The 27860-nt window shown below is 38.6% G+C and overlaps 1 protein-coding gene across 1 annotated transcript in view; it reads right to left on the reverse strand.

Annotated features, from left to right (window-relative positions):
- Positions 1-751: 751 nt before the first annotated feature.
- Positions 752-27860, reverse strand: part of ADAMTS5 (ADAM metallopeptidase with thrombospondin type 1 motif 5) — a 48105-nt gene continuing 20996 nt past the window's right edge. Inside the window, exons 3-8 of the mRNA XM_062622144.1 lie at positions 21001-21168; positions 14572-14855; positions 13188-13371; positions 12566-12741; positions 11548-11723; positions 752-7642 (exon numbers count right to left, since the gene is read on the reverse strand). Of these exons, the coding sequence (XP_062478128.1) occupies positions 7072-7642; positions 11548-11723; positions 12566-12741; positions 13188-13371; positions 14572-14855; positions 21001-21168 (1559 nt within the window). The 3' untranslated portion in view covers positions 752-7071. The remainder of the gene's footprint in view (positions 7643-11547; positions 11724-12565; positions 12742-13187; positions 13372-14571; positions 14856-21000; positions 21169-27860) is intronic.

The following is a 27860-nucleotide window of genomic DNA, read 5'->3' on the forward strand; positions in this document are numbered from 1 at the left end:
TAGACACGCATGTGGGTTAAGATTTAGAAAGGATAAATTTGCTTTTGTGAAGAAAACATCATTTTTGGGAACAAAAAAAACTCCAATGTGATGTTGTGGAATGAGAAGGGATAAGCAAGAAATCAGCATGAAAACTGAATTATAATGCATAATAATATGGTTATATTAGAAAAGTAAATCTTGTTAATAATGCATCTTAAGAGCTACGCTTCAACTGGAGTGTTTATACAACTGTGTCACACCAGCCCAATCCCATAATCACTGCTCCTACCTTTCCTTTGACACATACACTGTGCCACCACCTCTGCACGCATTGTATACCACCATTACCTGTTCCAGCAGGGTTTTGCTACTCTTAGATTGGTTTATATGGCTAATTATGAATCTAATTCTGAGTATCTAATCCACTAACTGGGGTATGCTGCTTTTTTGGACAGATCCCGTGGATTTCATGGGGGTTTGGGGAGGCTCAGGAGGTCAAGGGTATATACCATCTTTCTGAATTGCAGCCTTTGTCAAAGGCTCTGGAAGGGCACCGAACGCCACCTTTTGCACTTTCCTGTTACATTTCCTGACTCAAAAAAGCCACTTTGACAGAATTCCACTTCACCACAACTGAAGTACCGTATTTACATATAGAAAGAATATTTATGCCATAATGTAGGGATTAGCTCAATCTCTATGCGCATCTATCTCTAGTGGGGCATGAACAGCAAAGAGTAGCCTGCAAATATACCATATAGAACAAATATTTTGGACCTATGATACAGTTTATTACTTTTACTGAAATCACAGAATCAAATGTGTTAAGATTACAACTGGTAAATTATACATAAGTAGTAGTTTACAAACCAAAATATTGGCCTTCAATGTCTCGTAGTACAGTGTAGACCTTGTACAATTCAGTTCAAATTAATTTGTATTTTGCGTAACATTATTTATAATGTAAACGGGCTGACACAGTAGTGCTCTAAAGATATTAACTCTTCCATTAGACACATATTAGGATGAAAAAAAGTTTTGTGACACATCTTGTTTTTTCAAAGGGTACTGGAACTTCAGCCGAATTATCTGTAATGCACAAAGTGACACTTCCCAGAATATACTGACACCAATAGATGGTATAAAGAGGCACATGAAATAATCTAAGATAAACCAAATGCGTGCTTTCCTGTTAGTCTTACCTATAGTACCTCTCTTGCTTTATCTTATCTGATACTAGGCAGATGACCTGGGAATATAAATCAAATGGATTTATTGCTAAACAGGAGTATACGCTGTCTCCAACATACTTGAATTCAGTACATTATTTCCTCTATCTGATGGGATTCTAACAATTTATATATGCTTGACTGTCAGTGAATATGTTTTGCACAATAAACTATCTGAAAATTTCACAGTTCTCATGACAAATTGTGTAAACCAGTTCCTATAAGTTAAAAGACAAATTACGCTGTCACTTAAAGTGGTATAAGTCTGAAGCAGCTCCTGCAAAGCCAAATGATGTAATGAAGTTACTCTGAATGTAAGTAAATATACCTAAAACCAGTTTAACTATTTTGCCCTGTGAGTGGAAGTAATGGAGATCCAAATACTCATTTGTGCACATACATATATCTATACACATGCACACACAAAACCCAGGGATTTGCATTTAGCCACAGTAAAGTTCTACATGTGCCCGTACGTATTTCAAATGAACGACACAAGGTTAATGTGTGTGGAAATGGTTTTAGTGTCCTTACAGTGACTGTGAGCCTCTGCAGACAATTTTCAGGGCAAATGACATTGTGAGTTTTGTTTTTGGACAGTATCAAAATGCTTGGTATAGTGTGTCTGAAGAGATCTTACACCACTCACCTGGCACACTAAGAGTATGTTTGGGGTGTTCCAGATTTCGTATTTGGAATACCCCACTATCACTGAAAACTTGCACTTGCAATAATGTCTTGTAAACCCCAAAGCTACGTTTTGTGGAGCCAGTGAGGACCTAATAATTTATCTTACATTTAGAGTCTTTACTGGTACACATGACAAATCAGGAATACCTGTATATACAACCTTATTCAGAACAAGTATGTTGAAGTAGCTCTACTATACAAGCTAGTGCCAGTGTACCCACAATAGAAAAACCTCTTGAAAATGATACAAACGACAAGTGTGAACGCAATGATGTGTTCTGGCAACTCTATAAAAACCAAGCACTTCATTAAAAAAAGACCAACCTCCTTCAAACCAGCAACTTTTTTTTCGGAAAACTGCAGCCCATACTCAGAGAATCTAATTTTGGCTCTTGCTATAGGCTCCATTTTTCTCAGTGACAAAGAACAGCATGGTATGCATCAGAATGAGGAGAAACACTCACCTAAACATACTGCTGAAAACCCGCAATTATTAATGTTCCATCCTTACAAATCTCCTTTAAAGCCTGCCCTATAGATCATCAAAGTCAAGGCTTATAGTCATTCCCTGGGATTTTTGAGTGGATCTTAAGTGAGGAAGTGTCACCCTCTGGCCATCACAGATTCATCTAAAGCCTTGTAGCTGTCTCTGGGTCTTTGGTAGTGCCTGCATGGCAGCAGACCCTGGGCAGAGGGCCTGAGCTGGAATTTAACTGGTGTGAATGTGGGCACTGATTACCAAGATAACTTCCAACAGTTTGAAATAGATTGCAGTCTGTAGTACTGCTCTTACAGTGAAGTGGCTACAGAAATAATTTGTTTTGTTAAATAAATTGACTGTAGAAAAGCTGCAGGTTTGCCTACATTTTTTCCCTTACACTGGACCCACACAAGCTCTCTTGAGTTCAGCAGTAGTTGGACTGGATGAAAAGTGGAAGCAAACATACTGTTATTTTTAAGGAAACACTGGGAACATGTTTTGCTGGCTTTTCTGCATCTAACTGTGAGTGATGTGGTGCAAAGAGCTAGAATACAATGAAGTTAAACATTGCAAATCCTTCCAAATTGGGCTTTTGACTTTTTATAGCCATATATACATATTTATATACGTATACAAATAGTGAAAAGACCGGATAAGTAGCCTTCTTAATGGTTCAGTCCTCATAACCCAAATCATACATTGATTCAGCTATATTTTTAAACAGGCACACATGGGTTTCTCTGTAGTGTTTTCACTTAAACATAAGAAGCATGAGATAAGACTCACTTACCACCCTGACAACTCAGATAAACTTCATTCACATACAGAGGATTACCATTTACTAGAAGCCTGAACTTGCTTCTGTTGAGCACCAGCTTTGGTGGTAAATCAGTGAGGCACACAGCATGAATTACATCTGCCTATGTGAAGCAAGTCTGTTGGCTGACTTCTTCAGGAGCTGGTATGGGTTTTTCTCTTGACTTGCTAGTTGAGTGAAATGTAACAAGGAGCTTTGAGCTTGAGGTGCACAAAATTACAAATCTGCAAGTTCTCTAAGAAAAAGATGGTAGCAGAAAAAAGAATATACATCTATACTGTGTGCTCACATGTATACACATATACTCCTGTTCCATGCAGAAAACTAAATAAAAACATACAAAAAAATAACCAGTGCCATATATTATGTAAACTCACAAGGCGTACTTTCAATACAAATTTGTAGCATAAATTAAAAGAGAGCAAGAAAGAGAGACAGAGACGATAGCAAAATATTTTAAATATAGAATTTGCACAATTGGTATTTTTGTTAAATAAGAATAAATAAATTCATTACATCCATTCACATACCAGTTGTAAAAACAATAAATTATTTTATTTTTTTCAGTGCTGTGTTGCTTTTTGTTTGTTTTTAAACATTTATGATTAATTCACAAGATTATTCCCTCTCCCCCTTGTGATAAAACTGTTTCCACAGGAGGGCAGCTAAATTTAATTTCTTGTATACATCTTGTCAAACCAAAGATGATAGGCTTTTTCCTAATGAGAATCTCTTATCTGAAAGCAGATACTCTAAAACCCACTAATGCTTAGAGGTCCAATTCCACCTAAGGGCACTGGAGACATGTTCCAAAGAGTCAGCAGTGAATTTAACACTGAGGATCATTTCTTTCTATGCAAAAACAACCCACAGCAGTCTGGGTTTCAACACTCTAGATGCATTTTACATTTGGCAACACTTGGTAGTAACGTAAACAATGACATAACAGTGTGAGTGACAAAGAATTTAGCTGAGAACAGAACCTGAAATTACAAGGTCACATACATACCTTGCACCTATTTTCTAATCATCAGTTATATGAGATAGCTATGACCGAGGAAAGCAAGGTTTGGAACTGGAGTCTGATTAAAAAGAACAGCTAAAAAGGGCTAATTAGAGCAGGCTGACCTGGCTTATCTTACACTTTTAGGCTTGCTTCCTCGCTCTGTCTCCTTTGCCCTCTCACCACAGAAAGGCAACTTGCTTTTTGCTCATGTTAATTTGCTTCATTACTAGGCTGGTGAAAAGGGAAAAGTCATTATAGTGGTTTATTCTCATACTTATCTATTTTTTTATAAATAAACTCTTTCTATGAAAAAGATACCCTTGATCTAAGGAAGCTTTAAATTTATACCCACGTCTGGTATTGCTCTTCTGGAGCCTGAATAGCATCCAAAAGCTTTACTCATCCTGTTGAGTATCAATTATTATTATGATGCAAACACAAATACTTGCACATTTTGTCTCTTGCACATTATAAAATACAGGAAAAAAAAATGCCACTTAATACTGCAGCTGTACGCCGAGACAAATGTTAAGTCTATGCCGAGACACGTGAAGTGTCCTTATTTCTCCTATAATGATGGTTTCTATTTGTTATAAGCCTTTTTGAGAGGTGCTAGAACACATGTAATACAGATATAAAAATTAGATTACTGGAAAGGAAAATAAGACACTTCAAAGGGAGCTTACATTAATAGATAGAGAAGGCATAAATTTTAATCATTCCGTATCTCTGCAAATATCTCTGCAGAGCCTCAACCTCAGTTCTTAGGATGGGATCAGAGATTAAGTGGGGAATTTTCCTCAAGATCCACTGTTTTGCATAGGGCTACTCCAAAAAAGAAGGCCAAAGCACTTCTGAAAGCTGAAGATGACTAGTAGCATTCGCTGGTAATTCATTTTGACAGAGGAAGAGGCCCTGCCCCTATTATTGTTTATTTAGAACATGGTACAAAGGTTTCTCCAGGTTTCACACTTGTAGATGTAGCAATGATGTTTCGAAATCATCACATGCTTTCTAAGAGTTCATAAAAACATGCCGCTGTTACAAAAACATGTTTGTGTCAGCCTGAGTCAGACCTGCCCTTCTTGCTACAGAGGCCAACGTTTTCTCTACTGATTTCATGACTGGGATTTTCAGAAGACCCTGGGGTATTTCAGTGCTCAAGTACCAGTGACTTACAGCTGTAAGGCTTGTCTGACAATCCTCCTGCAGTCTCATACTATCCTATGTGGATGGTCAAAGAAATGAAAGACGGAATTCTATTTTCATCAGTATATTCGAACCACTTTTGGTACCATTATTCTAGGGCTGAATTCAAAGCCTGCTGATAGAAAAGCAAGTTAATTTTAGCAGGGTTGCTATCTGGCCTCCTCCTGCCACCTGCATACAGTGAAATGCCCATCTTCAGTCACAGAACTTCTACCTACAATAATGGGATTCAGAAGTTACTGCCAATGAAAACTACTACCTGCTACTGCCTGTACTGTGGAAACAGTTTTATTGATATTGGGCAAGTCCTCCACATCCTGATGTGGTTTGACTTCCTAGTGACCCCTTTTGCTCTCAAATGTGGTAGATATACAAAACATGAATGCCTTCTAGAGCTTTAAAAAAACTCCAAACACACACAAAACAATCAAAAAAGACAAATAGTTACAAACTTTTGCTGGTAAGATGAATACCAGAGTTAGACATGATGGACAGAACAGTGATAAAATATTAACTGCTTGCTGTGTTTTTTCTGACTTTTATAGCCTCTTAAAAAGATGTAGGTATATTACACATTGTTAGATCCAAGGTGGAAGCCATAGTGAAAATAACAGAGAAAGCAGTCGAACACAGCCTCAGAATATCTGAGTTAGAAGACACTTGATTATTTTACCTGTAATTTTTGGTTCTCTAACTAGTTTCTACAAAATACAGTATGCCTTTGTTTTATTGAAAGAAGAAACTAGCAGCTATTGTTCATTGACAAGGACCCCAAGCAGTGACACAGCCAGAACCAGTGCCAGGTGTACAAGCAAAGTGCACACAAATCCCCCCTAGCAGCGAAATCCTCCTCCTCTGTGTGTCTGACATACACATGGTGAGGAGTTGCTGATGGTGCTGGTATTGGAGCAATGCACATGTGGGGATCCCTGGTCTGCAAGCTGCTGCAGTGCTGCTTCTGAGAGTTGGTGGTGGAAACAGTATTTGTCACAGAATAATGATCTGCTACCAGGAAATTCCTAGCACGAAAATGTGTTTCCTTTTGTCAAAACCAAAAGGTGTAACTTTTTAAAACCAGTAGCAAGCTCTTCGTTTTCCAGTAAAACATCTGCAGCCCCTTTTGAAGAATGGACCAAGTCCTCAAGGGCTGCAGATATACTTTGGTCTATTACTTTGCTTATTGTCTTTTGATCTTTTAATAGAACCAAGTGATATAAAGTGACATACCAAATGAAAGATATTTACAAAACAGTATAAAATAAGCTACTGTGGTATCATGGGTACATGTGACATTTTCTAAAGATATACTGTATTAGAGGTAGGTGAAAAAGGGGAGATGATTCTGTAACCTTCAAATATCCCAGGATCCTCCATTCACTAGTTTTTCTTCTTTTGCATCATTTTATTTTGGATTTTTGCAGACACAGAGGGCTTGTAACAAGTTTGATACTTAGTTTTTTGACATATTAAGATAACCCTACTATTATTTAAAGCAGTGCACATCTTCATTTGGTCCAAATAGGCAGATTCTGCCCATAATTTGAGACTGTATGTAAGTACATTGAAGCCTTTGCTTCTCTCTGTCTGGGCAGACCTAATACCAGTATGTCAACAATGGCTTAATCAAACCTCTTGTAAAGAAGATCACAACCACAGGTTAACACTTTTTCAACAAGCACTGTTTAAATGCTGATGGTCTCTGGGAGAGAAGACATCCTTTAGCTAATTTTCCATGCCCGTCTTTGCACTGGACAGTCCTGGTGTGCCATCCTGTGTCACATGTTCGAGAACAAGAAAGCCACGGCCCCGTAACCCAGCGGGGTTGCATGAGCTGTGGAGGTACTTTGCTGCTGCTGCCACTGCTGGTGACAGAGTTAGTCATTTGCCCTTGCTTCTTTGGCACGAAGAAACTATAACGGACATCCATGTGTTGAGTTGGATCAGTCGCAAGTATCTGCACGATAAGAATCTCTTTTGTTGCAGAGTGTCCCATTGTGTGCAAGAAATCATCTTTGTGACTCCAGCCACTGTAGTTCATGACAGTCCCGTTGATGTCAATGATTGTTTCTGAAGTGGAGATCATGTATTTTCCATTGACAAGGTACTCACCATTTTTCTTTTTCAAGGCCAGGTAGGCAGTGAACCTGCTCTGGTCCTTAGTCTTGAACTGCCGAACTTTGATGTGGGTTGCCCCTTCCGGGATTTTCACTACATCTGTGTAGCCCTTGCTGAGTGAGGGGAAAAAAAAGAGTATTCAGTAGCTATCACAAAATAAGCCTCAAGTCTTACTGCAACACCTAATTAAGTCACTGGCATGACACATCTTTCTTCATTTTAGTTCATGTCCTGAACCCATCTGGCTTGAGGCTCATCTAACATTAATTTAACCAGGTTCCACTGTTTGTCTATTGTATTGCTGTTTATGTTCTTGAAGAAATTTCTACTGCACTTATTTCAAATTGCTTAATCTTTAGTTTTAGCAACAATTTTACTTGAGTCAGATACAAGAGGAATGAAAAATAACAGATAGCTTATATATTTCAGCAAAGGGTGGGAGATATGAAATACGAGGCATGCTTTGCCTGCCAAGGAAAAGATAATGAGATATGCATTGGTTACAGCTGTTTCTTGCTGTCTTTGCTATAATGATGATTAAGGAAAGTATGAGCAGAGTAACAGCTGGGTAGAGGTACCTTGGGAACTTTTAAAAATAATCTTGATCAGCGAGAAAAAATTTGTTTACTTTGAAATACATAAAGCCAAAGACTAACTGTCACATGCCTAATATGAGGTGCACCCAAATGGTTCATTTGTACCATCACAGAGTTCTCTCTGTTGCTACTGATGGAAAATCTTAATTCAGATTTTCAAAAAGATACTTAACTCTTCTACCAAAAGTGACAAGCAATCAAAACGTTCAAATGTGCTGGAACTTAATGCTATCTCAAGTATATTATTTAACTTTACTGCTATATAGAAAAAATCTAAAGACTATACGTAGCCATAAGCTACCAGATGGACTTTGGAGACATGTATTATCACTTCTAAACCTGGGACAAAACCATTTTGCAAGTATTTCCAATCTGAAAAGCTTAGTGCTGAAACTTATAAGAAAAAAGGAATGATAAATTATACTAAAATGATATAAAAGTGAAGGGGTCTCCTTTGGGAATGGTTAAAGAACAGACTGCTAATTTTGAGAATTTTTGGCTGCACAAGTAAAGACTGCACAGATTAAACACTTGTGCTATTCCCGCGCTATTTCCAGCAGTTATGGGAGAACGACTAAAACTCCATTGATTTAGCACCTCCATACAGCTGAAGGAATATGGTGTAAAAAAAAAAAAAGGCTGGGGGTACTCTGTTCTACAGCGTTGTGCTAATATTTTTGCACAACAGTTGCCAAGATAACTATTAAAACATATATTAAAATTACAGAATCATTTGTTCAAAACCTAAAAGCAATGATGTAGTATTCAAGTAATCTGCACAAAAAACTGTAACACTCCATGTGCACAAAGAAGCACATACAGCTTTAATTATCACTTTCCCAACTTCTGTCAATTTGGCTTTACAACCTTTTAAAAAAAGTTCTTAGGAAGCAGTTTTCCAGAAGATTATGTCTTGATTGCTTTAAAAGAAAAAAAATACAAATGTTGTTATGACAATTGTCTGCAATGGGAAATGCTAGTTTCCCCTTGTACATTTAATAGTTTCCCTGTACACTGAATGTACAGATTGCTATAGTTTGGTTTATAAAAAGCCCCATTCAGCCTGGCCTTAAATACTTCTATACTCGCATAAGGGAATTGTCTCAAAAAGTATTTGCAGCAAAAACTAAATCCTTGTCATTCCAAAATTCAATCAAAATCGAGTTAGAATATACTTGACACTTACAGGGTGACTATTACTTTCTAAGTGGGGCAACTTCTTTAATGCATTGAGGTTGAATGAATATTTCACTCTCTGACCACTCTAATTTCAGTTAAAGGCATGATTTGAGGAGGAAGATGACAATTTCATATGAATAATTATAATATAATTTCTCCAGGTATATCAATGCTACAAATCTGGCCTCACTGAAATTAATGGAGTCCATTTAACATTTTTGCTGGAGCTTGGATTCCAGCACAAGAATCATTACTGAATCCCATGAAGTATATTTCACACTGTCTTCTTCATTTACACATCCCAGACATTTCAATATTTACAAAATGGAAAAGAATTGGTTTATATAATTACAAATTCGGATGGAAAGTTATTCTTTTTGGCAGAGATGTTTTGGCATTCTTAGGTGAGTAATCATTGGTTTACCATGAGGAAGGTTAGGTATGTTTATTTTTAGATTAAATTGACTCCCAAAGCCATTTTTGACAGTTATTAATCAGTATGTCAAAATGTATAGAAATAAAAAGCAATTTCTGGGTCAGATTTCAACTTTTCATAGCTTTTGATATGCTGTGTAAGAATTTGGAAGATATAAACCAAAATCAAGTTTATGAACATTATACAAGACCTTAATGCAGTCACAGATGCTGAGTAGAAATTCTCAAGTACAAGTTGCTAAGAGTAGATCACTACAGCAGTCCTTTGAGACCTTGGAATCTATATAAATGATAATTAAAAATCCTTATGTTTCTATGCATCTTAAGACTTGAAGAGGGAGGGAAACAAGAGTTCAAAAAGAAAGCAGACTTCCTTGACATTGGTATCTCAGTACAAAGCTTCCTGCTGCCTTCAGTGTGGTCACGGAAAACCATGGGGGCAGTTCCTTTTCTTTTACTTGTATTAAGCTTTCTTACAGTTAAAAGCTAAACTCTGACAGGACAGTGTCTTATGGATAACTGCTATAAATATTTTGACTTGAAGTCCATCTGGAGACTGATATCCCAATGGACATGAAGGGATATAACTAATACTGTGCTTGAGCCTGTTTGCTTCTGACATTTAATCTAGTCATCTAAGCTCCATATATACTCAACAGTGTGAAAAGGTATTTTTAGGGTATAATTCCTCTCAGCTTCCCAGCAATTAAGGAACAACTGTGCCCTAATGCTGTATGCTCCTCTCCACTAGCTATACAAGGAATCTGTGTCACTAGATCAGGTAGGATATTCTCATTGTCATTCAAAGTTAGAGGAGATAAAACACATTCTCAGCATGTAACTTGATGCCCTGGGTTCAGCAGCAGCAGTCATTTTTTCTCCTTCTTAGTAGCTGGTGCAGTGCTGTGTTTTTGACTTTTGGCCTGGGAACAGCGCTGATAACACCGATGTTTTTAGTTGCTGCTCAGTAATGTTTATTCTGACCAAGGACTTTGTGAGTCTCATGCTCTGCCAGGGAGGAGGGGAAGCCGGAAGGAAGCAGAGACAGGACACCTGACCCAAAATGACCAAAGAGGTATTCAATACCATGGCACATCATGCCCAGTGTATAAACTGGGGGCAGTTACCCAGAAGGGTTAAATCACCACCGGAGTCGGGCTGGGTATCAGTCGGCATGTGGTGAGCTGCTGTATTCTCTTCCCTTGTTATTTCCCTTACCATTATTATCATTGGTGGTAGCAGTAGTGATTTGTGTTATACCTTAGTTACTGGACTGTTCTTATCTCAACCCTTGGGAGTTACATTCTTTTGATTCTTCTCCCCATCCCTCCGGGAGCAGGAGAGAGGAAAGGTGGGGGGAGTGAGAGAACGGCTGTGTGGTTCTGAGTTATGGATGGGCTTAAAGCATGACACTTGATAACCCAGCATCATATGAGAAATGAAGAGTTTCAGAGATACCCAGATTATTCTGGCCCCAACTTCCTGATTCACAAGCCATCTAATGCGGTGAGATTATCATGTCTTATTCCACGCAAACTTCCTATTAATGGTGTGCTCACCTCTATCATTGTCACTTTGTGTCAGAAATGAACTGGGTGCAGTGTTTTGCCAGTTGGTTATTTGCCACTTTCAGGGTAATGTTAAGATGCCACCTGTAAATATCTGGAAAGTGCAATAAAGCACAGGCAAGGTACTTTTTTTGCTTAATCTTCATTTGAAAGTAAATTGCATTTAGAGGCAGAAAGAAATACATAGCAGAGTTACTATTTGCATATCAAAATACATTTACTAACACTCAAGATCAATACCTCTTTTTGGTAAAGGTTCCCATGATTTTTGTGCAGCTGGAATTGTCTCCTCCACACACACCACATTTGTCATACTGGAGCTTTGAACCGATGATGCCATCACAACCAGTTCGGATGCATTTTCCCCGAACGCAGATTGAATTACTGTACGGTCGACATTCAGTACCATCAGTTACCTAGGCAATCAAATGACAGTTAGTTAAAACTGCCATGGAAAAGATTTGCTTTTGTGAATCTGGCTGGCAAAACCCACTTATTTCTGTCACCTACTCAGAGTGCCCATCCTGACAGTCCAGACTGAGTTTCTCTAACATCCCCAGCACAAAAGCAGATAAAATTTAGCAAAGGGCTGAAAGCAATGACAGATAACTACACTGTAAGATGCTAATATGACCTTGGCTTTCATGATGATCTCACAGCTTACTAATAATAACATTACTTATAGATAGCCTTGCATTTGGGCTATCTACATCTAAATGTTAGTGTCATAATATTTAGAGGCATAGAACTGCAAGTGTGGGAGATATTTCAGTTCAAAATAACGAACTGACCACAAGTTCACATCTACATTAATTGGATAATTATTCTATATTAATTGGATAATTATTCTATATTAATTGGCTCTGTAGAGTTACTCTGAACTCTGTTAACATAATTCAGGGTAAAACTGACTGTTTTACTATTAGTACACTTTCTCCCCCAGAAAATCCCATAATGACAGATGACTCTCCAGGCAGAAACCTCTTTATCCACTACTGAAAACAAACTACTGCAGAGAGCACAAAGAGGCCCATATTTTTCATGTATCCACATACTAAGAAGTGGAAAAACTTACCTCATTTTAGAGGCCAGTTCTGGTCCTAAAGTATAACCAGTGCATCAAACAATTACATCTAATCACACAGTTATATCTTTGAATCATATGATTAACTTCTTTTCCCTTGTTGTAGGGAAAGATTTTTAAGATACAGGATACTTCTAAACCGGAGCATGAAATCATGACTGGAGATGCCATTACCTTCTGAGAAAATACCACATAATATCCAGTTCCCTTGGCTCGGCAGGTGAGCTTGCAAACATCTCCGGGAAGTACTCCAGCGTACTTGGGGACCCATTCAACAAATGTCTTGACTCCCTTTGCATCAGACTGATAGCCATTCCTTGCTTCACACTGCTCTTGTCGAAAAGATTTAGCTGTAGAATTATTCACATCATTAGTGACTATTTCAGACCGCATTGCGAATATCATGCCCATCTATTATTCTAATTTCATTTTCACATGATTTTTAAGTTACATTACTTCATCTCTTTACTTAGAACTGGCCTTCAAATTCTTCAACTGTTTTAGCTTAGAAATCTTCCCATGACTTAATAAGCATTAAAGAACTAAAGTTTTCATTACAGTTCATTTTCCAGGACTGAAATTTCTTTCACTCAAGTGTCCTTTCTGTATGGCGTCAGGGTGGGGATGGGGGAAGAATTACAGCATTGTATTAATGATGAATGTGTTGCCTTGGTAATATATTTTGGAGAAACTACAATGGACCTTTGTTGTTGCCTTTCACAGTAGACATTCAACGTTTACTATCTATGAGCACAGAAGCTGGGGCATGAAGACACTTTGGCACGAAGGCACTTACTATTTGCTGGGCAGGGTGTGACGTTGCAGGAGCGGTAGATGGCCCTCTTGCCAGTGCAGTACCGGCCGTTGTTTCTAGGAGCTGGATTATTGCAGTGACGATAAGCAAACTGAACTCCTCCACCACAGGTACGAGAGCACTGTCCCCAAGGTCCCCAGGACCCCCAGTTACCATGGCTTGAAGCCTGAAACATGTGGAACAGTGGGAGGTAAGGATATCATCCAAGTGTGAATAAAGGTGCTACATCTCAAAGTCACTGCTAATGTTCTGAATTGAAGGCAATCCCTTGATCATTTTAATCGGACTTGAGACATCTTAGGAGCCTTCTTTCTCCCAGCAGAGGAAATTTCTGTCTTGTAGCTGCACACTGATGACATCTCATTTGGCACTATGTATGCAAATGCAAAAGTAGGTTTTACTCTCCACAGTCACCTTCAGCCTGTTTCATGGAAGACACACATGCACCAGAAATAGCACCCAGTCTCATGTGCTGCTCTCTTATTTTTTTCTCTTCCTACCAACAGGGCCCCTTAAACTATCTCCAAAGGATTCTGCTTGCAGAATGTGTTCATAAAGCTAATCTATGATTAATTAAATGCAATTATTGGGATGTGTAGGTATTACTCTGAATTACTGGCAAGAGATGGAGTTGTCAAATATTGTTTGTAACTCTGCTAAAATTGGCTACCTAGAAAGAGTATTGCAACACCAGGTAGAAGTATATAATTCCATAAAAAAGGGTATTGTAAAGGCTATAGCTTTATATGAATGACTCTCATAGTTTGCAAATATCTTCATAAATCTCTAGAAGTCCATACCTCTTCTATGTGTATAACAGAAGGCGCAGTGTTACTGTCTACCCTGTAAATTGTGCACCTATCAGTTCTCAAGAGCCTCAGGACTCTTCAGATGTATAAAGTTAACAGAACTCTTGTCACTGGAGGTACAAACTTTTCCGCATCAGAAATTATATTCTGAATGAATGTCATCCACCTTTCTCTTCACTAGTTTAGAGCCCTGAAGCCTTTCAGCTAAGGACTGTAAATTGAATTTATAGATTTAATTTATCTTACAGCCTGTTGCCAAGAAGGCAGGAAGATAACAGGTCCTTGACAATCTTTCTGTATGTCCTGAGACTTGACTTACTGAATGGGCAAATCCTCTACTCTGAAGGGATTCACCCAATTTTCCAGGAATGAAGGCTTTTAGACTTCACGAAGAAAACATGCAGTGTTTTTCCTATAATTCTCACCAATAACACTCCAATTACATGCAAAAAAAATAAGGCAACTTTCAATCTGACTTCCATAAAGTCCTTTTCACTAACACAAAAATCGGCACCTTTGAGGATTATCCTTTCTAGGGGTCACAGCTGGTAACTTACTGAGTAGTATTTCTTCTTGGTTTTGTCAACACATTTTCCCTGTAGGCAGATCCTCCCTTTTCCACATGGTGTTCCCTCCACAGCAGGCAGCTTCTTGGTCAGACAAACCATCTGACCTTGGCGCACAACTGCACACCAGAGGCGAGAGCAGACATCCATACCGGGACACACTGTGTATTCGGGTCCAAACGCCAGTTTGCACTGACGAATGGCATCGTAGGTTTGTCCCGGCAGCTCCTCAGGGCCCACAATGTGCTTTCTTGGTTGGTCCAGCAAACAGTTACCTAAAAGAGCAAACCAACCTATCATTACTCATTTCCTAGTCATACTATTGCAACTGTGGTGTCACCCAGCAGCACACCAGGTGTCAGGCTGCCTATTTCCAGTCTGAGGGTGTAAATGAGAATTACTCATGTTCCTCTGGCTTTTCATTCTGGTTTCCTTTATTTGAGTTGACTCTGAAAACATTCCATTCTATCTACCTGTTTGTGATTTAAAGAATGATCAAGACTCAGGACAAAATAAGTAAAGTTGTAATTTGAATTTTGAGACAGAACATTAGAAATGGGAAAGCTTCTAAAGCAATGTCAGAAAAATCACAAGAAATAGACCTGTAGACAATGACCAATGAGGTACTAGACAGTTTAAAAAAAATCAAAGCAAAGCAAACTAATGAAAGGCAAAGCAAAGGAAAAAGGAAGGGAGGAAAGGGAAAGGGAAAGGGAAAGGGAAAGGAAAGGAAAGGAAAGGAAAGGAAAGGAAAGGAAAGGAAAGGAAAGGAAAGGAAAGGAAAGGAAAGGAAAGGAAAGGAAAGGAAAGGAAAGGAAAGGAAAGGAAAGGAAAGGAAAGGAAAGGAAAGGAAAGGAAAGGAAAGGAAAGGAAAGGAAAGGAAAGGAAAGGACTTCAATGGATCAAAGGAAAAATATAAGCTGCGTACCAAAACTAATGTTGGTGGTAAATCTGGACTGGACTGTTCTTGTATCAAAACTAATGTTGGTGGTAAATCTGGACTGGGCTGTTTTTGTAAGGAAGGCTACTTGACTGCTTCTGTGATTAGGTTGAAGAAGACTATCCATTTTATACAAAAATACATAAATAAGAGAAAAAAGAAGAAAAAATAGCATAAACAAAGAATTGTATACTTGTTTTGAGGTACTGCAGAGGTCAAGATTTGTCTGGCACACTCTAAAAATGAGAATTTACATTTGTGTTCTAGAAGATCACTGATAGATTTTTATTGGTTGTTTTTTCTATTGAAAAGCTCACTTGTTGACATGCAGAAATATTTATTCAGTGTAACCTCTTTTACACTTCATGAAAGGGATATGTGGTCTGGACAAGCTTCACTTATCCTTGGCCAAAATGACTTACCACAATTTACTTCACTTTGGAACCTATACCAGTATTTTTCAGTTAGATCAAGGGTGAAAAAAAGGCCATAACCCCCTCAGTATTTACAGGAAAAGGAATAGAATATCAAGCTATGTAAGTGAATTTAAACAAATCAAATGCCCCACCTCTCAGTGGCTTAGGTTTTTTCCCTCTAGAATACACGGCAATTGTTCTTTTTCAGCTCTAAAGACTAAGGCCAATTAGCCAAATCAGCCAAAAATTCTTTCTGCATCAACACTTACTACCAAAAAACTCTCTGTCCTGTTAAACCTGTTTTATTTGAGCTCTGCTGACCCTGATTTACCCTAACCTTACCTTTAATTTGGATTATGATGATTTTTTAATGCAGACAAGGTGTGCCAATGCTAACTGATAAGCTGAGTGCCATCAGATAAAGATAATTAAAAGTACCCTAGCATTCAAAGTATGTTGTAGCGCAAGTATTAGAGACATAGTGAGGAGTGAGGAAACACAGATTTTCCTCCTGGAGTTTCTAAAAAGGATTTAATTGGCAAAAGTTGCTGTCAAAAATACACTTTGTAAAAGTAAGTAACAGTGGACGTCCCACTTCATATATCTTGTGATGAGGGAGGAAGTTAGTACAGTGCTACAGAAAACACTAGGATGTACCATTCAGTAGTATACACTACTATTGTATATATACTACAGTTTGTCAAACTCCCAACTGGAACTGTTGTTCAGTATTTTGAAACATTGTAATAACACCTAATTTCACCATGACAACACCGCTGCCCATCACTGAGGTCTACCACAACTGACAGGAATAGACATATAAGTTTAGAGAAGAAAGAAAAAAAAGAATCATATCCTTACACATACTTGATCTGTCGATCATTTTAGTTAACAGCTATTTGAATGCCTTTCACATGTGAATAACAAACAGAACACAGGGAATGAGATCCAAACTTCTCCTTAACCAACCAATACTTCTCTGAGAAAACGTGCAATTTCTACCAAGCCAGGTGTTCCAGCTGAACTCACATGATAAATTCAAAACTGAAGATAACAACAGTCCTTAAGGGTTCCCCACAGCCAAAAAAACCCCGCCAAACAGGTCTTTACATTTATAGATCATAGATAGCAGCAGTGTCTATGTTTATACGGTTTGCAATGAAGTGCAGGTGTTCTTACCACCAACTCGTCCAACCTCCTACTTGCAATGGTAAGAAAAGACAAAGTTAAGAAGTTAGAGAATGGTTTACCCTGCCCCGCCCCGGGCTGAGAGGGCAGAAAGGGCTTCAATTCACCATGTTAAATTGCAACATACAGAACACGTATAGACTACTATTCCCATTTTTTGTCCTGAGTATGAAAGAACATCTGTGTGCCCTGCAATTGAGCAACATTGTTGGCTGATGAGTGTTAATTAAGCCATCTCATTATCTCTCCTCAATGTTATGTGTAACGTATCTTGGGGGAAAAAAAAAAGGCAGCCTAAGATCTGTGCAAAGCAGATAACCAGGGTATAAATTAATTAAAATAGAAATAGTCCTTGCACAGAGGTTGCACAGAGCACTGAGCACTCTGAATAAACACAATAAATCACAGCAATCATACCACAGCACAGTGGTCGGCATGGCAATAAAGGCAATTAGTACCTTAGGAGAGGGCTGGCTAAAAGCAGATGGAAATAAATGTCACTGTCTTCTGAGCCTTTTCTCCTTAAATGTCAAACTGCTGTCTGGGATCATCTCATGAGCGTAAAACAAATGGTGATATCATGACAACAATGCTTCTAGTTCTCAAAGTGAGCCTCAAGAGACAGGGAATCAGGCACCTTGATTATCCCCAGGCCTCCTGGTTGACCTTGGAGTACACATTTATATTGGGATTTATTTAGCTGACTTTAACTGTATGTAATGCTGGTATGTGCAACTCAGCCAGATGTCAGATGTTTAACTACTCAGGCAAACTAGTTTATGGTGTAATTCAGCACCACTAATGCAGATGATGAGACCAGTCAAACCACTGATGCCATTGATCGAGATCCCTACGGACTAAGGTGGTAACTTATATACCCAGTTTAGGAGTAGCTATATACACAGTAAATACATTCTATAAGATGAGTCCACTTCCCAACATTCCAAATTTAGAAAATAGGAACATCAGTACTTGATAAAATGATGTTAAGGAATTTGAGAGTCAAAAATATTTTCTGCTACAGCAGTACACAGTGAAAAATCTATCTGGGAAACTTCCTGAAAGCTTTGATAAGACATCGACTGTTCTTTTGTAATAGAACACTGCTCACAGATCCAAACTTCTGGACTTCATCCACATTTCAGTATGCTTACCCATAAGGAGAAGCAGATAAAGCATTTTGTTTATTTCCTCACACAAATGCTGCCATGGCCTTTTTGTCAGGAAACACAATTCAAAAGATCAAGCCAATTCAGACCAAAAGCCCAGTGCAAACTGCTTACACTGCCTACCACAGAATGGGAGTCTTCTCTTGTTCAGGATTTCCCACATAAGGTTCCTATGTCTATGCAAAATTCACTCACAAACATCCTAAAAGAAAGCCTGGTATCCTTTTGTTGCAACTGCTTTTTTCTGCCTTCCTTATCTACACTGCACCTGCAGTACTGCTCAAAATTACACCTGAATGGTTAAGGTTTTTTTTCCTCTACCTACCGGCACTTGAGAGAGATAGGATTTTCTTCTTTCTATGAGAAGACTGCAGGGGAGCTCCTTCTTGAAAACAAAAAGGGAAGGAAAACACTGAACTGTATGACAGTACACCTGCCCCAGGTAAGGAAAAAGATGAGCAACCCAAAAAGCAGAGACATTGCTTATTCTGAAGGAAACACGGAAACACAACACATTTGCACTGTTTTTTTTTATCAGGCCAAAGCAGTCTAAAAGGCAGCGTCATGCTCTGCTAGGATTCTGTGGTTTCTGGTGTGCTCAGCGTACATTACAACTGGGAATTATGGAGCTATGGCTCATTCACTCGCTGGAAGAAGAAAATAAAACCAGAAATTCCCTTCCTAAAATAGCGCATGCCTTTTCAGCACAATAATTTGAAGAAACTGGAATTTAAACCACTGATTTCCATTTTTACTTCACAGATAGCGTTTGTATTCTGTTAAGACAAATCTTTGATATAAAATAATACTTGAAATATTATAAACGTTAACAGAAAAGGAAGACTACTAATTGGAAAAGGTCCCTGAAGGCTTGATTCATCAAGTGAAGAGACTCCCTGACCGTTGTATGCTTGAAATCACACCAATAGCATCAGTAATAAAATTAATTCCCAGAGGACTATGGACCTCTATTTGACAAGAGGTTCTATGAATTATTTCATCTATGAATTATTTCATCATATCAATAACTCTTTCTGACTACATGCCTGAGTGAAAAATACTCGTGAGTAGAAAGGTCAATGTACCCTAACCCGTCCGTTAAGAGACTGACAGAACCTAAGCCCTTTACGTGCAGTAAAGAATATGTGAGTTTGTGAAGTGTCAGCAGCTGAGGACTGCCCAACTTCTTGTACAGGAGGAAGTCAGCACTCATGATGAACCGTAATGCAGCTTTGAAGGATGTGAAGCTCCTATCTACTTTTACTGAAAAAAAATGGCAGAGACGTGTAGGACTGTTTGCTACAGCCCTCCCCCCCCCTTTTACACTGAGGCTGGGTCCAGCTCATGGACAAGGGTCCAAATTAAAAGCATCCACCCAGCTTTAAACAAGCCAAAGGTGAGGAGGCTGGAAAAATGCTCTCTGTTTTCTTGTTTGCTGGAGAAAGTAACTATCTGGATGCATAGTAAAGAGAAGAATCAGGTCACATAAAAAAGCCAAAAAAATGAGAACAACCTTTCTGCTCACCTGCAGCAGGAGAGGAACAGAAGAGGAAATACAGTTTAGAGTTCTTTGTGCTAAGAGGGCATTCATGGATGGCAAGGGAGGTCCCTATTTTTTACCCCACTGAACTGAGCTGTACCTCAGTAACTAACCTCAAAAAAGAAAGTTTTCTTCATATGTGAAAACTGACTTGGTAATATTAAGTCAATGCCAAAGCAATATGGACCATAAACCAGGACAGTACAGATTAATGGACCTAATAAAATTGTGAGAAAAAATGAAGTCATTCTCTAATAGAGGAAAATGGGAGGAAATATTTCAGAGAGCACTGAAATTAGGCGACAAAATGCTTAAAAGCAAGAAAACTTTTACATTCAACAGACATACCATACTTTTTATCCATAAGCATTTTGGTTACTATAACAACTTGATCCATTCACTCAATTATGTCATTTTTATCTCAGCATTTTGGAATTTGAAAGGTTTGTTTAAGAACTGCAGTTGCTTTGGGAGCACAATGAAGACTTTAAAAATCATTAAAAAGTGAAGATTATGCTTTTTATTACTACCTTTGGAAAATGAAAATTTTGCACTTACTCTCCAAAAGGTAAATGACATATTTAACATATTAGTTACATGACTTGGAAGCTAAGCTCCTGGAGCAGAAGTAATCTTTTACCATATACAGCACAGAGGAGTCTTAATTCTTGCTTACATGCCTTCTACATAAACATAATAAATACAATGGCATTATAAACGTAATAAATGTCCTTAATAGCAACAAGAACACATATACTCTGCTCATATCTGTAGTCTAACACTAAGTAGACCATATCCCCCAATTTAATTTCTGTGAGGAAAAAGCTTGTATCCTCTGTTTAAAATACTCTCTGAGCTCATATCTGCGGCATCTGGGGGGACAAAACTAATTTCATACTTTTAAAAAAACCTCTCCATGTTCCAAACCAAATTATTGCCAATACGCATTCCATCAACTCTTTCTTTTCTCTTGCATCTGAACCATGCAAAGGGAGGGTGAGACTCTGTCAGCCTTTTAGACCTTTGCCTTGTTTTGCAAGCACTTCCAAGACAGTCCTGAGAATGAGCAAGGAATGAACAAGCTGGTATAAAATGTTCTTATTAAAAAAAAAAAGAAACCACAATAAAAAATAACATGTAGCTGACATATGGTGTGGTAATACATACCATGACCATCATCAAAAAACTCTGTTATAGTTGCTGAAGTGCATTTCGACCAGGGTTTTGAGGCATCGATGCTAGTCAGAATGGAGGACATCAGACGCTTATCTTCCATGGAGCCAAAGTTCTCCTCACAAAATTTGGAATCATCATGGGAAAGCCCAAGCAAGTGCCCTGCAGAAATGAAACAAATAAATACAATGATATGACTATCCATAAAAGAGTTTACCAGCTAAAGCTCACAGTCAAGGTCAAGTGAACTGTATAATTAATTCTCAAATTCTGAGCAGCAACCCAAAGCAGGTCACTTGAAACTAATAATTCACTATAAAGATGCTCTGCAACTGTACAAAAAGGTGCTATAGCATCTTTCTAAAGGGTCAAAAATGTTAATATTTATGGAGCAACTAAACAAACTGTATGTAAACTGTTGAAGTAAACTCCTTGCTGAAGTCTGAGTACCCTCTGCAATACACCAAACAGTCTGAATAATGATTTCAAATTGTTGCTTCCATGTAGAGTCTTGTTTTGTAAGAAGGTGCTTTCTAGTATTGCTTAGGTTAGGTTTTTAGTTTTGTTCAGTTTTATTTTTAAATGTATACAGTATTTGGTATTTATACTCCAGAACACAAAATAATTTGCATGCAAAGCAGCACATGATAGAACATGTAAAACCCCTTAATGCTCATGGGATCTCAGACCACTGCTAGATCAGCTTTTCTAAGTGTGACTGCAACTTCAGTGATCTCCCCCTTCTCTAGTCTCTGGGTGACTATAGATTGCAGGCAACACATCGTTCCCTCTCTAAAAATCAGGCTTACCTTTAATTTCTATGCTCACACTGCATTATTTCACAGCCAAGTTACTATCCAAGAGGTAGAAGACTGAATGGGAACCAAAGCTGCAGGGAGCTCAAGCCTGAACTTAACATTCACAGTCTTCAACCTAGGCCGGGAGATGATTAATAAGACATCCAGGGCTAAACTAAAAGTGCTTTAATAATAAGGACAAAGACCACTCATCAAAGCCACTACAGAGAAATAAATATGAGGCCCTTAAATAGCAGCTGAAGAGATGCATTATTCTGCAGTAACTAAAAGCCTTCTACATATTATCGGCTCCATGTTTTTTTTTAACTGCTGTAGACTAGCTGTAAGGTGACAAAAGTAGAGACACTGATGGCAGGATATCATATTCTGATATCCATAGTAACAGGCATGACAATAGTAATAACAACAATATTATCTACAATATGGGCTGAGAAAGAAAAAAAAACAGCCAATTTTACTTACTTGCCTTACATAAACTTGCTGTTTTGTTTTTTTCACATGCTTTGGGGGAGCAGCCAAGAGGAAAGAGATGAAAGCAGCACTCACTGCTGAGCAGTATTTGGGATTAGGAAAGCAGCTATCTGACCAGAAGTCTGTGAGAAAAGCCAAGGTATCATCTGGCAGCCTTACTCACATGCTGGGTTCCTGACCTAATGATGGAGTTACTGGAAAAGTGACAAGAGGACACTGATGTACCAGTGATGACAAAACAGCCAGTCTGTTCTCTGCAGCTGTTGCCTCCCCACTGGAGGTGAGGTGGGAAGGAAAATGAAGGGGGCATTTATCTTTTATTCTCTCTTCCCCTAATGGGCACACATTTACCAAATTCATTCAAATAGTTACTATTTGAATAAAAAGCCCTGTAGTATTATAAATGCTAGTAAGAATTTATTCAAGGAACCAGTACTCCCTTCCCTGTTACTTCTGTTGCTGATTGCTACGGCAATCAAGTACATTGCTGCAAAAACATATGAATCAAACTGTCATACTGAATGCGTACCTAATTAGTGGTGGGTTTTACATGCAAGATTTGAGCTTATTTTTTCTGATGGGTAAAAAAAACTTTCCTTTGACAATACTTACAATAATGCAGGACAGATAATGCTATTTCTATTCTGCACTGAGGCATGGCTGAGTATCAGTAGGTACACGTAAAGTTTCAATCTGATATAGCACTATATAAATACTTGCTTTGAAGAGAGGACATCTTTGTTTTATTTAAATCAAATGCTAGTGTTGAGCAAAAAAATATGATTTCAAACAGATGCATTTCTCTGACAGAGTAACCAAATAATCAGTGCATCACTGCTAAGCTATAGAGCAAATTCTTTGGAAGTGTCACAAGCTAAGCGTTTAATGAATCAACAGCTACTGTGCCAATGAGGACTACCTCTGACTTTGCCAAAGTCCCAGACACCAACAATGTGCGTTGTCAGGAAATGCAAAGATGATGTTATTTTTGGCTGCTGTTCTATATAGTGTTATCACTAGGTTTGTATTTACAGAAATGCACTAAATGGCATCAGGTCACAACTCATGTCTAACAACTATGAGCAGAGCTGACAGGTTAATGAACCACAACACATGCTTAGTAGTAATATAACTAGAACCATTTTCTGCTGACATTAAGTAACTCCTTGTAGCATATTTCACCAGCGTTCTGTTAACTTAAGCAGACATTTACTAGAGAAGGCTTTAGGCCTATCCTCTAGCTTTTGCTGACAGACCCCTCAATACAGGGCACAGCTCGTCATTTAAATCAGGACCACACACACTCTGCTTTGCAGAGCTGGTCAGGAGTTTGAGCCAGCTTCTTCTATTTTACTTGAATCTATGCACTTGAATATGCATGAACTACCAATCAATTAAACACACAAATATTTGCAAATAAATAGACCAGCAATCAAGAAAACACTATGTTGGTTAGACGTAAGCCCTGCTACAGCAATCTTCTCTAACTTGTATGCTTAAAGGTTGCAGAGAGAATGATTTTGTATTTAATGCCCCAAGAGTGCTCATAGTTGTAGAAATTACTTCACTGCAGCATGCTTGTGAAATAAGGTAATGAGGTTCTGTCAGCTGAAAAGTAGTTTCATTCCTAAGTCATTGGACTCTGTACTAAACAGCTCTGGGTGAATAAGAAAAGCTGGAGAAGTGTTCTAAAAAGTTCTGCTGAATAACACCACATGGCACACAATGCATATTCAGTGTAGGGTATGAATAACAGTTGGGTGCAAACCACCAACTTGAGAACTTAGTTTCAGAGTGCTCAACATTTTATAACACCATTCAGAACTACCCAAAACTCTGTGATATGAAGGGCTCAGTCTGTAGAGGGAAATTCAAGTTACTTAACCTTAACAACCTCTGATAACACTGCAACGCTCCACCCATTTGAGACACAACTTTGCTCTCTATACAAATACTTTCTTGCGTAACTGTACTTCACCTTTCGTAACTCTTGCTCTCTTGTGACAGACATCCCCCATGAGCATACAACAAAAGACTTAATACAGTGCAGATATGCACTTTAGATACGCAGATATGCAGATAACAGCCCCATTAACGCCGATGATTTTGAATGTGCAATTTGGACATCCCTGAGTTTGTCTGCTACCCATGACATTCTTCTAACATTGTTTTGTGCGTGTAAGTTCCTCCTTGCACCAACTTCATCAGACCTGGCTTTGGAAAGACCTCTCCCTCTTTCTTACATGCATTTTTCAGCCCTAGCTCCTTCTGCAGTGCAATTTGTAAGCAACCCCATCTTAGATTACCTACTGTCAGAGCAATGTGGTCACACTACATTAAACTATGCAAATCCTACAGCCAAGCAATGTGAATATCCCTGGAGAAGGCCAGGAACTACACTGCGCTTGCTCCTGGCTTCTGTGCCTGAAGATGGTACAGTTTCCTTCCCTGTTTGAGAGACGTGCTGACTCTGCAGAGAATAACCGCTGAACTCTGAACTGAAGTTGTTCTTCCTTTCTTTTTCCTCCTTCATACAGACCAAAAAAGTATCCTTCAGATATGAGAAACCTTGCAGCCCAATTTTAAGCTCCTTCCATGAAGTGACTGCAGATTAGTCTCTGCGGAGAAGTTCAGAGTAAATAACTAAAATGAAATGCTTCTCAGGCGACTATTCAGCACAGAACATTTCATCCCAAATATTCTGGCAAAACACAGGAAACTGAAACAGGATCATCTTCTGGAAAGTGTTAAGCTACTGGCTTCACCTTTAATTAGAGTGCAGCATAACATATGTATTTAACAGTGATAAATGGGGTGAACTGAGGACATACTTCATTAACAGTGCCCACTGTTTTGAAGGCATTTTGAGCACATTTAAACCAGATTAAAGCATATGACAAACTTCCAGTGACTCTTAAAATTGGTTTTGCATTTCATTAAAAATAACCAAAATTCAAAATCTCACAGCGATCTGCAATCTCTACATACTGCTTAGCTAAGTATGCTCTCTTGAGCACAGAATTGAGAACAACATCAAGTACTTCTGCACCTGCGTCCTTCATCCTTTTGCATCCAAGAATTAAAGAAGGGACACTTCCCTTCCTCCTTGAAAAGTCTCTCCCATCCCTCCCCTTACATGCATGAATACACTGGCATTATCACACATTTCTCAGGACATTAGGGTGGTTTCTGGCATTTACTGGTGGGAAGAACCAAAATGAAAAGGTTACAGGTGACCTTTTAAGTGACCCTGCATGTAAACATAATTCCAGAGAAAGCTTTGGGCAAAAGTGAAGACTTAAGACAAATCATACAAAGACTTTTAAAAACAATGCCAATTTTAGCACCACACCATTCTGTACTACTATGAACTTCAAACCCGGCTATTGAAAAAAGAAAAAATAGGCTTCCAGCAGCTGTGTAAAATGATGACTGATTGAGAATGGGTTAGTAGATCATCAGATGTTTTCTACTTAATGAAGCATCTTACTGGTGTTGACAGTTCCTGCTGAGTGAAAATGACATAATATAATTTTACCAGCAGGATGGTGTTTAGTTAAGTTATGCTGTAGGAATGCAGAAAATGGTAAAAGAAACAGATGGCGACAAGGCAGGATTTACCCTCATGCAAGTGAAGAGGAGCCAGCCTTCTTGTAAATTTGTTCCTTCCCATACAGCAAAAAGACCAGCCACCTAAATGGACTGACAGCCTTTCCACACAGCCTTCTTTCTCCCTTGAAGCGAGACAGTGTGACTACATCAGTCAACTGTTGAAAGCAGTATGAAAGCAACCTGCAGGCTTTGGACCCTAGTATATTTTGGAACATCATGGGCAAGGGGCTCTTGGCATAACCCAGTCTGTTTATATCCTGAAGCAAGAAATGAAGGAGTCAGCAGCACTCAGCAGCACCTGGATCCCAGTTCACCTGCACTGTCTGCATTCCTGATAGTGGACCTTGATCTGCACAAATTTCCTTACAACTATTGAAGGCAAACACCCATTGTAGCCCAACAGGAAATAATACCCCCAGTGGATTAAAAAGAACTCCTACACCTTGTAGGAATGGGGTGTAACATAAGGTGGGAACACTCCAACACAATGATGGCAAGTCAGCTAAAACTTTCATCCTCTCTAAATATCAGGACACAAAGAGCTGTGCGGGTAAATGAGGGGTGCATCACAGCTATGTTGGATGTGTGGTGAAGCACATTACACTGCAGCTATCTTCTTCCCAAGAGTGCTGTGAAGCAAAACATAAGTCCGGACATTTCTGAATTTTCTTAAACCAGACTATCTGTAGAGATCCTCTGAGTGAACAGCACACAAAAATTACATGCAAAAATTACAGTAATCTCATTTATTTTCCATTGGTATCTCAAGCACAGAAATAAAGAGAATAAAACAGTCCCCAATGTACAGCAAGGAAAACCCAGCTTTTGCTAAAACACAAATTGCGGTGGCTCATCTGGAAAAAAAACCAATAAACTTGTTTATAGACATATAAAGATCTCTAGTGCTTGAACTGAACAGCATGGTGAAGTACAGCTCTTGCACTTCAATTCCACTTGTGCAATTTGAAAACAGAACACACGCAAAGTGACACAGCATGCTAAAAATGCTGCAGGCACTGTAATTTGTTTTCTTAGAGAAGCTCAGCTCTGATGAAGCATGTGTTTTTCAGTGAGGTCACACCCTTCACCTAATTTTCAGTGGGGTTGTCTGGGGTACAAAAGAAGGTCAAGTGATTTGCCCAAGGTTACCCAGTGAGTCACTGGCTTTCATGGGATCAGGATTCAGGAAGCTCCTGACTCAACATTCCTTAGTCTAATCACCAGTCCATACCTTCTGCACAAGACAGCTGCCTGCTCTCTCCTTTGGTAAACAAAGATTGTACAAGGTAACTCTTTTAAAATAAAACCATGTCTTTCAGCATGCACTGTTTTTCTAACATGTGAAAGTACTTGCCTCCTCATTAAGAACTGCACACTGATATTAGTCAGAACTCCTCCTGAAGTAATGGGAATTTTGCATAAAAAATTACGCACATTAGCAATAACAATAAAATTGGGATTTTTTTTTCATAAAACAGAAGTATGTTGAATTACACAAGATTGCAAAAAACATGCATAGAATAGAAAACTGGCTATTCCTCTTTCCTTGAACTTGCCTTCAATTTTTCTTTTATTTGGCTGCTATCCATCATTTATGAAAGAAAAATTAAAAAAATCACTCTCCCTTTTACATCTCCAGCCCAGAGGTAGTTTCTAATATTTCCTGTTTAAAAGAGTTCTTCAGACTGAGTGAAACAATAGTCTGAAATGCAGCTTCTTTTCAGGACCAGACATAAAAAAAGTGCCACAATCAGACATTCATAGACCAGGCCTGCAGACTTTACACAAAACAAACTTCTGCTGAAATGGCTTGTTATAACAGACTTCTGTTATACAGAAGATAAAGATACATCACCACCCTCAGACAGACAATTTGCAGGCAAGATTCTGTCTACGCAAGGCAGACTATGCAATCAGAAACCACTATAATCCACATAGACTCAAATAATCATT

Source organism: Pezoporus occidentalis, unplaced genomic scaffold (genome assembly GCF_034315485.1).
Source record: "Pezoporus occidentalis ecotype Australia unplaced genomic scaffold, CSIRO_AGI_Poc_V1 ctg24, whole genome shotgun sequence".
NCBI classification, from domain to species: domain Eukaryota; kingdom Metazoa; phylum Chordata; class Aves; order Psittaciformes; family Psittacidae; genus Pezoporus; species Pezoporus occidentalis.